General features: G+C 36.7%; 1 protein-coding gene across 3 annotated transcripts in view; it reads right to left on the bottom strand.

Moving 5' to 3' along the window:
* ZWILCH (zwilch kinetochore protein) overlaps positions 1–13,424 on the bottom strand; it is a 29,259-nt gene extending 15,835 nt beyond the window's left edge. For all 3 annotated transcript variants that reach the window (XM_081159011.1, XM_081159012.1, XM_081159013.1), the window contains exons 1-10: positions 13,172–13,424; positions 11,130–11,181; positions 8,956–9,051; positions 7,934–8,052; positions 5,888–6,087; positions 5,376–5,446; positions 4,927–5,082; positions 3,125–3,196; positions 1,390–1,483; positions 822–871 (exon numbers count right to left, since the gene is read on the bottom strand). In XM_081159011.1, the coding sequence (XP_081015137.1) occupies positions 822–871; positions 1,390–1,483; positions 3,125–3,196; positions 4,927–5,082; positions 5,376–5,446; positions 5,888–6,087; positions 7,934–8,052; positions 8,956–9,051; positions 11,130–11,181; positions 13,172–13,224 (963 nt within the window). In that variant the 5' untranslated portion in view covers positions 13,225–13,424. The remainder of the gene's footprint in view (positions 1–821; positions 872–1,389; positions 1,484–3,124; positions 3,197–4,926; positions 5,083–5,375; positions 5,447–5,887; positions 6,088–7,933; positions 8,053–8,955; positions 9,052–11,129; positions 11,182–13,171) is intronic.
* Between the last annotated feature and the right edge of the window lie 72 nt (positions 13,425–13,496).

The following is a 13,496-nucleotide window of genomic DNA, read 5'->3' as shown; positions in this document are numbered from 1 at the left end:
AACTTTCAAATGTTACTCTGAGAAAATGTGGGCCCATGAACACACACACACAGAGAAAGATGTGAATGAATTTTCTACAACTTCATTCACTAATGAGGAGCCACAGATCAATAGACAGTGAAAAATTGGGCCCCTAAAATTGTTTTAAAACTGTGATGCCAAAGATAAGCATCAACTTTCCTTCATGTAAAAATATTTAATTAAATTACTGTTGTCTCCATTTTCCTGTTTATTATATAACAACACAATTAGTTTAATTTAATAATAACACCTCTGGCCTGCCCAACGTGGCTCAGCAGTTGAGCATTGATCTCTGATCCAGGAGATCGCAGTTCGATTCCTGGTCGGGGCACACGCCTGAGTTGCAGGCTTGATCTCCAGCAGGGGTGTGCAGGAAGCAGTCAGTCAATGAGCCTCTCATCACTGATGTTTCTATCTCTCTCTCCCTATCCCTTCCTCTCTGAAATCAATAAAAACATATTTAAAAAATAATAATAATAGTATCACCTCTGGCATATTAACATGCCGTCTTTTAATGTACTAAAGTAATACCATGTTATAGTATATTAACATACTCATTTCTACATCTCTGCAGTTGAGAATTAGTAATACATATGTATTAGTTCTGTGTAAAACTACTTATCAGCCCTTAAGGAAAACAATCACCAGTGCTGACATTAAAGACCAAGAAAAGATTACTCTCCACTGCCTTTGCTGTACCAGATCCATTTGACATGGATGATACAGCATGAAGGACAACAGTACAACCACATTTTAAAAGCTATTTCAGTGTACATTTCTAAATGCTAACAATCACTTACTTCTGTGTCTTTTTTTGTAGAATCACCAAATCCATCCAGCTTATTTAAGTCTAGAAAAGTGGCAAAAACTTATTAATTCTGGATTTTATTTTTCTGCTTTCGAAATTATTTCCATCCTAATCTTATTTTCAAGTAGCAAATGAGGACAGTAAAAGTACAAGTGGGGATTTTAGCAAATTACTTTTAACTCTCCAATGGAAGTCATAATAGATACACCCTGGGTAGGGGTGAACTGAGGTAGAGTGAAAGCCCGACACACAATGCTAGGCACATGGCAGGTGCTTGAACATTACTATTACTGTTCCATCTCTCTTCTCCTACAATCTCAAATATGGTTGTGATATATTAATTTTAAATTAAATCTTATTCTTAAAATTACTTAGGCTGTTGCCATTAGCAATTCCAACTGAAAGCCGTCCTTCTGACCACGACAGACTTCATAATTTATATAGCCCAACCCAAAACAATACAAAGTCTAAAAAGACAACTTCTATTTAAATAAAGCAAGTATAAATTCCCAATTAAGAAAAATAAACAATGTAGAAGCGTGAATTAGGAAAACAAACACCATTCAGAAATTCTTGCACAAGTTCAACAGCAGATTTTGCTTCCAGAGGTGCAGGCCATTCAGTTACACCAGTCCTCAAACCATCAGCCAAAACCTATGGGAGATTTAAAAAACCCAAAAGCTTGTTAGCAGAAAACACAGTTTAATCAGTAAGGATACAGTTAATAGTATTAATATTTCCTGAGTATTTAATCACATGCCAGGACTGTTCTGAGTGTTTCATATATAGTATATGTTATTTAATCTTCACAAAATCTCTATGAAGCAGATATTACTATTTACCTTCATTTTATTGAAGCTAAGAGAGGCTAAAGTAACCTGCTTAAGGTCACACAATTAGTAACTGACGGTGCTAGGACATACACCCAAAGACAATGTTCTGAACTATGATGCCATGTGCATAGATGCTACAAGAGTCAAAACTGATGAGCCTGGCCTGAAGATGCTTTTAATTTTGGTTAAGAAGAACTGGGCCCGGATGGCAGTGGCTCAGCCGTTGAGCATTGACCTAGGATCCAGGAGATTGTGGTTTGATTCCCGGTCAGGGCACATGCCTGGGTTGCGGGCTCAGTCCCCAGCTGGGGGCGTGCAGGAGGCAGCCGATCAATGACTCTCTCATCATTGATGTTTCTATCTCTCTCTCTCCCCCTCTCCGTTCCTCTCTCTGAAATCAGTAAAGATATATTTAAAAAAAAAAAAAAAAAAAAAAAAGAACTGGTAATACATATGAAATAATTGGGAACAAATGTAAAACAAACTAGAAATTTACATAAAAATATTATGTACCCTGATCAGGTAAGGATTAAAAAAAGAAAAAGAAAAAGAAAAAGAAGGGATCTGGAGTTCCCTCATAAAGGCATCAGTCAAATCACTGAACGTGTAAGCTCTGCCAGGGTGGCGAGAAAAGGGCAGAGACATGAGGGCAGAAGCATGATGGCAGCCCACATGCTTGGAAGAGAAGCAGTCTTGGAAGAGGAGCTTTCAAGAAGACAAGTGAGAAAGGTAGAAAAAGTACTACAGAAAGCACATTAGTGATTGCCAGGGGCGACCACTGATGGGGGTGACAGGTGACTGCTAATGGGTATGGGATTTCTTTTGGGGGTGATGAAAATGATCTAAAATTAAAGATGGTCATGGTTATACAACTCTGTAAGTATACTAAAAACCATTGAACAAGCAAATTTTATGGGATGTAACATATCTCAATGAAGCTGTTTAAAAAAAAAGTAGGGCAGTGATTGGACATAACTGACTTTGTACGACAAGCTAAGACACTTGGACTTTCTACTGCATTAAAATGAGGCACCCCCTTGAGATTCAATTTGTAGAGTGGAGCTAAAATTACTGAAATATCAAATTCTTGAAATATATGCTCATTAATCTTTAGCATCAATCAAAACCCAAGCTATTAACAAGCAGATTACATATGCATGTGAAATAAATTGGCAGCTAACTCACCTGGAAAGAGGGGAATCCATCAATAAATAAAAACCAAACACTCCAGTCAAAAAAGGCAGAACTGTAGCTATTAATTATCTAACTAATGCTCACTTTAAATGTATGGACAACTACCACATAGTAAAATTAAGCTGCCCAAATTGCCAAGAGTATCCAATGCATACATAACATTTGGAACAAATTCTGAAGAACACAAAACTAAATAACAATGATATTAGCAAACATTTTTTACGAAAACATGAGATTTAATGCAAGTTACAAATGCCAGGATACTCACAAGGAGAAATTTCAGTTCTCTCTGAAGATGATTCAAAGGACTTCTGGGATCTCCCGATTCCACTTTAATATTCTAAAAATTTCCCAAAGTCAGTTTTCACTGGTAATCCCATCTTCTCAGCATAAGGATAACAGTTACTTGCATTTCAAACTACCCACACATTACAAAATACATTTCATAAAGCACTAATGAATTGAAAAAGTAGGGCAAAACTTCACTTAGAACATCTCACTCAGAGATACCATAGATCATCCCAATATAGTAACCTAAATTAGGGTCATCACACCCCATTTCTATACCACAATTGTACCTGCCTGGAACAATTGCTCTCTTTACATGCTCTCCTGCTCTCTCCCACCAACTTTCCAAAGGACAAGTAGGAGAAATATAAATACAGCTCAAGACTCAATGATAAACTTAGCATTACCACATACCAAAAATACACCTCCCTGAATAAATATGTTCCTTAGACTCCTAACAGTATGCTGTCCTACCTGGAGGTAAAATTTTACAACCCTAAGATATTATTTAAAAAGAAAGGGGGTGAAAAAAAAATTAAATTCTGTTGTATGTAAATTCCTACTGAAGGAAAAGCATTAAGAATATGATCATCCATAATCCCACCACCCTGCAGGAACCACTAGTTTAATAAAGAGCTATCCAGGCTTCTGTGTACACATTTTAAAAAACATAGTTGAGATTGTACTATACATTCAATTTTACACTTTCTACTTGTCTACTTAATAAGCATTTCCTATTATTATAAAAGACACTTTAAATATAGATTTTTCAAGAAGGTGTAATATTTCATCATGGAAATCTATTTTAGTCATCTCCCTATTGAACATTCAGGTCTTGTTTTTAATATTTTGGAAACACAGCTATATCACTGCGAATAGCTTTGTACATGTATTTGTTAGCAATTCTGATTAATTTCTTAAGATAGATTCCTAGAAATGTTATAGGGTGAAAAGGCTCAATAGAATAATTCTTGATGTAGTGCCAATATATGCACTCCTTTAAGAATAGCAGAGATGTCCTGGCTGGTGTGATTCAATGGGTAAAGTGTCAGCCCTCATGCCAAAGGGTTATAGGTTCGATTCCTGGTCAAGGGCACATACCTGGGTTGCTGGTTCTTTTCCTGCCCCCAGTCACCCTTTGTCAGGGCATGTGTGGGAGGCAACCAGTTGATGTGTCTCTCTCACATCAATATTAATCTCTCTCTCTCTCCCACCTTCCCTCCCTTCTACTCTCTCTGAAAAGCAATGGAAAAAAATATTCTCTGGTGAGGATTAACAACAAAAAAAAGAATAGCAGAGATGACAGGGATGTAAAGTACAACATAGGGAACACAGTCAATAATATTATAATAACTGTGTATGGTGCCAGGTGGCTACTAAACTTATCAGGGGAATCACTTCATAAGTTATATAAATGTCCAACACTATGCTGTACACCTGAAACTAATATAATATTAAATGTCAGCTGCAATTGAAAAAATAATAATAAAAATAGCAGAGATGATGCCACTTTGATAATTTCACTTGAGTTCCAACTCAAGAGACTTTATTAATCACTGGAAAATTCTTAAGTTATATAACTGCAGTGCTGTGGGCAACTTATAGATCAGACCACCTGGCAAAACCTCCACTGGCCTCTCTGGGTACTTCAGGGACAAGCTGTCAAGAGCTGGGTGGCGGGGGGGCTGGGGCTAGGGCTGGGACTGGAAGCATGCAGCACCAGCAACGACCAAATTAAACCTACACTGAGTAAACTCAACAGAAAACAGGGCTTGCTCCTACCAGAGTTGCAGTTGAAGAGAGTGGAGGGATTTGAAGAATCTCATCCACAGGACTCCAGGAAATATCCAAAGTGATCGTAGTCTGTGATGTGGAGACTGTATCATCCAAGGCAGTGGACTTCAAGAGCTCATACTGGGCAAAGCCCCTGGCTGTAACCTGAAAAGAGGGCATCCAGCATACTAACAGCTATGCTTTCATGTGACCAAAGGCCCATTTTCAGTACTATACTTTCATCCCAAATGGAAAAATAAGACAATTATTTTTAATCGCAAAGATTAGCTAAAAGGCAAGGCATATATTTTAATTTTAGTCATTAGCTGATATGAAACAAACAAACATTTTGATACCACAGAAAAGCATGTCCTCACACAGAAGTGAAAAAAACCTTTAAATAGGAAGTGAGGTCAGTAACAGTTTGAAGAAAATAATATGAGAAGAGAAATACTTACAGTAGACAAGTGATGTCTTTTCTTATGTGAATTTTTTAAGTCTTCAAGGTTTTCAAAATAATTTTTATCAGCTATGGGACATGAAAGAAGGAAAAAATTTAAATGTACAATTCAAAATTACATCTTAACACTAGAAAATTAAAATTCTGAGGGTACTACAACTTAACACTAATAACAGTTGAAATTTAGGTTTAAATCACAGGTGATTGTCATTATATTCCGTTTCTGATCCTTTAATGAAAATTTCCAAAATTATACCCATACAAATCAGATGAAACCCAAACAAAACAGCCATAAACTCCTGTCCAGACTTTTGGAGATCTGTTTCTGGAATATCACCTACATGCTGCAAGTTATACACTAGACTAAATTCATGGTGGCTAACACAAGTTCCACCGAGTGCACTTCCCTCTAAACGATATCAACTTTCAGTAAAAACCACAAAACAGTGACTATCAAATAAATAAATATACACCCATACACCCATAAAAGCAGTAAGAGTGAGCTCTCACCTTTACAACTGACCACATATAAGACAATTCCTGTAATGCTGTTATTTGTCATGATAAGCTCAGCTCCTAGCCAACAGGTCCCTTCAGGATCTGAACTGTCACACCTTACCCAAAGGGGAGGAAGGGCAGTAACTGGCCGATTAATCTTCAAATGGGTCATATTAGGATTATGAGCCATGGTGTAAAGTCCAATGAACTGCCTTGAAAACAAGAGTAGAAAGAATAAATTATAGGTAGAGATTGTGAACAGTCAAGAATTTTTCTTTTCCAAAGATATCATGAAAGGTCTCCCAGAAACAAAAATCTGAAAATGTACATAAATATTTCACCCAATGAAGAAGTGAGAGATGAGCACACAAGGCAGATCAAGAATGACACACCAGAAAGTGACAATGACAGGTACAGAGCTACTATAAGCAGGGAGTTCAATACAGCAAGGGTAGAGGTTCAGTGAGAGTGGAAGTACGGTATGAGATTAAGCTAAGGAAATAAGTAGGATGAAAAGATGCTCAAAGTTATTAGTCATTGGGACACTTAAGGAAATTAGGATATGGATTGTGGATTAGATAATAGTATTATAACAATGTTAAAAATCCAGATTCTGATCATTGTTCTGTGGTTACACAAGAGATATACTTGTTCTTAGGAAATATATAGTAAAATACTTATGGGTAAAGGAGTAAAATGTCTCCAACATACTAAAAAAGTTGCATGTGTGGTATGTGGATATAGATGGTGGTAGTGGGACAGGAGGAGGCGGCATAAAAGAACGACAAAGCAGATACAACAAAACATAAACAATTGTTGAATCTGGGTTAAGGACATACAGAAGTTCCTCCATTATTCTTGTAACTGTTCTGTAAATTTGAAAGCATATCAAAATTAAGTTACCAAAAATGTGGCTTAAATTTTTTTAAAACAGATGAAAACTGAATTTATTACCAACAGATGTTCAGGAAAGGAATTTCTAAGGGACTATACTTCAAAAAGGAAATACAATAATCCCAGAAGGAAGGTCTGAAAAGCAAGAAGAAATGGAAAGCAAAGAAATGATAAGCATATGGGTGAATCCCAACAAACACTGGCTGGAGAAAACAATATAAATAAATAATGTTTAAGTTGTGGGAGAGAAAAAGAAAAAAAGCCAAATGTGACTTAAAATCAAGAAGCCATGAAATAAAATGTTGCTTAATTTAACTACTGAAAAGTGTTAAAAGCTTCTACATAGCAAAATGAACAAAAACCGCCATGAAGGAAAGTTGCTTTGTGAATGTTATTACAGTTGTTATTCTCTAAATGTTATTATTCTCCTGATTCTATCCTCCAGAACTCCTTGATAGCAAGGACCTGTCTGGTTCTGGAGGTGGGGGAGGCCAGGCAGAAGGAATTGCATATGGCTGCACAGGGAGGAAGCAGGAAGTGAAGCTGGCAAGGCAGAGAGAGGCAGCAGAATTTCTAATAGGGTAGGATCATTCCTCACTGGGCAGGAGAGTGCCATGCATTGCAGGACATTTACAATCCATGGCCCAAGCCAATAGCTCCCCTCAGTCATCATGATGACCAAAAAGTACCCCTGCAATTTCCAAATGCCCACTGGGCATGGTATCCCTGGTGGAAGACCACTGGATTAGACAAGGAAGGTTCCTATGTGTCACTCAAAAGGAATTTGGATGTTATCATGAGGCAATGAGAACTGCTGAGGGATTTATAAGCAGGAAAGAAACTTGATCAGACTTTCTGGCAGCAGTGAGGAAGAAAGATTGGAGGGGAACCAGATTAGACACAAGGAAAACATTTAAGAAGCAACAACAAGTGGTATAGGAGAATAGAGAAAGGGACAATCACTGCGGCCTTCTTGGTCATGTTTGGGATACCACTGGGACATTCAGTAGAGAGTTGGGTATACATATTTAGGGGGAGGGGGAAGGAAGGAGGGAGGGATCTGTGCTAAATACATATTTTTCCCCCCAATGTTTATAAGAATGCTTCAATTTAAATTCCCAACCTCCACCCCTATTCCTACCTCAATACTAAGAAAAAACTTACCTTGCCCTCCCAACTGGTAAAGCAAGTGGTCCAACATTCTCACCAGCAGAGAAATCAGAAATAGCAGTTTCTTCAGATTGTAGCTCTTCAACATGACTTGTTTCTTCCTTCTCTAAAGGCTTTAAAAAATGTTTTAAATTTATTTAACCAAATGAAAGAAAACATAAGGTAACAGTCAACTGTTCACTATGCTAGAACATAATGCACTAATTTCTAAAACTTTAAACACAAAGAGTTGGGATATGGCAAGAATCATAGCTACAAACCAGTTTGGTACCAACCTATCTAGCTATCAGAAGTATTTCCACTGTCCTATCAAAAGATATTGTTCTAGGTTGCTACTTATAAAGGAAGCATCTGATGCCATTAGAAAAAAAAGTGCTCCAACATGTACAAAATGATGAGCTAAAGACAAAATACCAAGGAAAACCCATAGGAGACTCCCTGATTTTGTCAAATTCTTCACTCCCAAAGTGCAAAGATTCCTTTAAGCTATTCCTCTTAGAGCTATCAACTCTCACTTGTGTTACAGGGTTCTGATGCATATTTATTTCTGATATCTATGTGTTTAACTAGTTAACTAGCTTAGTATTGCCAATAACAACAACAATTATGAGTTAACATTTACTAAGCATTACCAGGTACAAGCTTCTGTTCTAAGTTTTCTTTTATTCTTCATAAAAGCCCTGAGACAGGTAGTGTTATTAACTCTGTTTTAGAGATGGGAAAACTGAGATAGTGAATAGCTAAATAACTTGCCTAGGATGATAACATAGCTGCTGAGTACAAAGCCAACACATGAATCTAGGCAGTCTCTTCTAGTGGTAAATCCTCTGCCAATTTAATAGGTATCAGACCTAAATGCTTGTTTCCTCAACTTTGACTTTCTTTTGCCAGATTCCAAATTTCATTTCCTTGCAGGCTGGCCTGGCTTTCCAAAAAGTTCCTAGTACTAGAGGTACCCATGAAACTAAATTTGGTTATCAAGAATAGAACAACCACAAAGCCCAAGTACTACTTACCACTTTTTCCAAGATGAATACAACATCATTTTCATTTAGAATATTTTTCAAAGGATTTGGTTGGCTTTTGCCAATCAACTGCACTTGGACATCAGCCTATTAAAAACAGATAATGTAAAGCAATGCTTTATATATTTAATACTTGTACAAATATTTAAACACATAAAGACCAGTTCTATGCAAGTAACTAGAAAGGAGAATTTGAACAAGACATATATTTTAAAAGATTTATTTTTTGCTCATGTTGTTTTTCATGTTTAGAAAATGTAGCTCATATCTATATCTACACATACTTCAAGGCCCACCTAAAATGCACCCTGCCTTGTAAAGCCTTCTTTGGATTAGGATCACACTTTCAGCCTTTTCCTCTAATCACATTGTATTTATTGTTATGTACCACAAAATTAGCCCTTTACAAAATATTATCCTTTCTTCTGGTTGAACTATGGAATTTAAAACTTTATCAGTTTATAGGAAATGCATAGTCTTTCATTCCAATTATAATACACATTTATTGTAGAAAAGCTTGAAAATAGAAAGCTGAAAGAGATTTTAAAAAACTCACATATAATTCTACTAGCCAGGGTAATCATTACTGTTATTAGCCTTATTGGTATATATTTGCTAGCTCTTTTTCCACGCATATAAATAAATCTATTTAAATAAAAATGTATCTATTATTTAGATATAGATATGATTTTGTTTAATAAAAATAGGATATTCTAATAGTTTTTATACCATAAAATTCCATGCTATTAGATGTTCTTTGACTGTCATGGCTCTACCATCATATAACTAATTCCACACTGTCAGACATTTAAGTAGTTTCAAGTTATTTTCCATAAAAAACAATTGATAATGGACATCTTCAATTACTTTCTTAAGATAAATATATAAAATCATATTGATATTGTCAAATTGTCTTTCACATATACCACACACATTTGCATTCCCATCACTTATGTCAATACACTATTTTCATTATTTTTATGGTCTCATAGCAAAAAAATAGTATCTTGTGATTGTTTTCATTTTCGTTTACTTGAGCACTAATGAAGATAAATAGTCTCTAATATGCTTATTATTACATATTATCTCTCATTATTTAAATCTGTTTAATTTCTTATTTTGGATATTGAAGCATTTAGATACCAAGTTCAGAGAGTAAAATCACCAAAGCTAGGAAGAGGCAAAGAAAGAAACTTTCCCAGAGCCTTCAGTGGGAACATGGTCCTATTGACACTTTGATTTCAGACTCCTAGTCTCCAGAACTGTGAGAGAATAAATTTCTGATGTTTTAAGCAAACCAATTTGTGGTACTTTGTTACAGTAGCCCTAGGTAACTAATATAGGTATCAGGTGACAAGAATTCAGATAGTGCAAGATAACGATATTTGTATTTTTCCTTCTATGATTACTTATTTGTGTCCATTATAGTTGTCTTTTTTCTTATTAATTTTAGAGAGCTTTTTATGTTTTTTATATATGGATATTAACCCTTATCATTTACAACTATTTCTCCCCAGCTTGTCTTTTAGTATAAAATTACCTTAGGTTACTAATTACTTTATGGATTAAACTCTATGGGGAGTTTACCTATGAAACAGTTGGCATATATTAGATGCTTAATAAATTCATACATGTTTATAGCAGCTTTATTCAGAACTATCAAAAACTGGACACAATCCAAGTGTCCCTCAACTGGTAGACGATAACCAAACTATAGTGCATGCACATGATGGAAACCTGTTCAGCAATATAAAGGAATGAACTAATACACTCAACAACGCAGATGACTCTCAAATGCATTATTACTCATTGATAGAAGCTAGACCCAAAAGGCTACAAACCGTATGATTTTATTTACATGACATTCTGGAAAAGGCAAAACAGAAGACAGAAAACAGAGATAGAAAACAGATTAGTGGTTGTTAGGGACTGGGAACACAGAAAAGGGTTGACTATAAAGGGGCATGAGATTTTTGGAGGTGATAGAAATGTTCTATGTCTTGATAGAGGTGGTTATATGACTGAATGCATTTGTAAGAACTCATTGAACTGCACTCTAAAAGGGTGAAATTTACTTTATGCAAATTAACTTCAATAAACCCAACTTTTTAAAAGTCACAATTTTAAGATTATTGAGTTGTGTTTAAAAAACAAATTTTTCATACCTCATAGATAAATGGGTCTTTACAGATTCCCTTCTTTTCTTCATCAAATTCCCTGTAATGCAGAACCACACTGAAAAACAGAGCTACAGTATTCTGTCATTTCAACTCAGGAGTTAGTCAACCATTTCATCTCTGTGTGACAACAGTGAGAAAAGCAAAATGCAAAGTAGTCATGACATCCCTAAGGCATAGTTGGGAAGAGGGGCAAAAAGAAGAAAAAGAGTATTAAGAAGAAAAAGGAGATGTAGAGATTAATAGACTGCTGCCCACAAATGGGTACACCTGCTTCTAAGAGGTAGCTCTACTCTTTTATCTTTTAAAACACATGACTAGCTACTATTAAAAGGTAATTTACCACATGACTTTTGGGAAGTAAAAATGACTGGATTTTCTTTTTTTAATTATTTCAGAGAGAGGAAGAGAGAGGAGAGAGAGATAGAAACAAGAGAGAGATAGAGTCATTGATCGGCTGTCTCCTGCACGCCCCCAACCACTGCACCACGCCAGCCAGACAAAAATGGCTGGATTTTGACCTGCCAATGAACCAGTGGCCCACAACAGAGAAGTTATTAAGGGTCCCCGGCCTTAGATTTCTATGGCTAAAATGGAAGCACCCATCCTCCCTCTACTTTTATGAGCTGTTACTAAAAAATTAGTAAATTTAATCATTTTAAACAATTTCCTTTTAAAAATGTAAGCACAAAACTCTAGAATATCATCAAATAATTATCATTTCAGTCAAGAGAATTTTAAAATAGTGATCCCAAAGCATGTAAACCTATAAACCATTAACATACCAAAATGCACATCAGCCTGCTATACACTCTGAAAGAGAAAAAGAATCTTTAGAGTCCTAAAGGAACCCAATGGAATTGTTTCATGATACCATTTATTATTTGATCTACTCTATGACTTACTGAAATAAAACAGGAGATAAAACTTTAGACCAATTTGCTTTTGCCATTTTGGACAAGACTGTGACTTAAAGATGTTTGTCTTCAGTGTACAACTCAGGGATGTTAGTCCATCATTCAGCAATCATTTCTCAAGCACGTGTATATTTCTCAAGCCATAGAATGAAATATTGTATAGCAGTTAATAAAAACAAAGAGACAGATCCATAGGCTCTCATACTGAAAGCTATCCAAGACACTGCTAGTTTAAAAAAGCTAGTGTTCTTTCTATAACGATCAAAAAATTGACAAGAATGACCACTTTTGTAAGCAGAAAAAAACCAATAAAGATAAACAATGAAAATTTATAGCATTTAGAAAATAAGGGGTTAGATTACACCAGCGGTTCTCAAAGTGTGTCAGGGCAGCAGCATCTGCTTCACCTGAAATTCGTTAGAAAGGCAAATTCTTTGGCCCCACCCAGATCTACTAAATCAGAAACCCTGGAGACGGGGCCCAGCAATCTATGTTTGACAACCCTCCAGGTGATTCTGATGCACGCTCAAATTTGATAACTAATGGATTCCATTTTTACGTTGTATGCAGGACTAGACGGACTCTACTTTTGGTACTAATACTTCACTATAAGAATAAAATGCACTTTTAGGGCCCAGTGAAATAAAGGTACTTTTAAAAGCCAACACACCATCACGTTATCATAACCGTAGCTCATATGATAACTGTCTTGAACGGGCTATATGGCAGTACGTTTCACACCAGCAAGTCTTTAAACAGGTGAAGGATGCCAACATCTAGTTTTCCATATATTGGAAGGTGCCTCTAACATACTGTAAGTTGTGTGCATTATCAGAATGAGTAACGTGCCTCTTGGGAAATCTGTCTCCTTCCACTGCAAACGATAACGTACAGATGTTTTCTCCTCAACTATATTACACCCAAGCCCCCACAGAGCCAACCCCACACTGGAGCAGATAACGGCCTCTCGCCAACCCCCGGACCCCAGTAAAGTTAGTGTATAACGTACGCGCCACTGAGAACTGACAAGGCGCCAATCCTCAAGGCTTGGGGGGAAACGGAGATGCCCCGAGTGTCCTCGCAACCTAGCCAACAGCAGGGGCTACAACTCACTGCAGGAGACGACTGTAAAACTCCTCAGCTGCTCGGTTCACTCGCGACCACATCCCGCCTCAGTCTCGGCGGATCCGACGCAGCCAAACTAAACTTCGCGCGGGACGCTGACGTCCGGCGTCATGACCCCACCCCCGCCGGGACTACTTCCACCACCCACAATAGGTCCCGTTTGTTCACAAGTTAAACTTTGTTTTAAAGCACACAGCGGTTTTCCCCTTCCCAGTAATTTTTCATTTCCATAAGGAAAAGTTAAAACACGTTACAGTAGTTGAAGGGAAGACATCACGTCTCGCGAGAGTTGGCCACGCCCACTTAAGAATTA

This window comes from Miniopterus schreibersii, assembly GCF_964146895.1.
Source record: "Miniopterus schreibersii genome assembly, chromosome: 1".
NCBI lineage: Eukaryota > Metazoa > Chordata > Mammalia > Chiroptera > Miniopteridae > Miniopterus > Miniopterus schreibersii.
The sequence above is the reverse complement of the archived record's forward strand: the minus strand, read 5'-3'. Positions and strand labels throughout refer to the sequence as shown.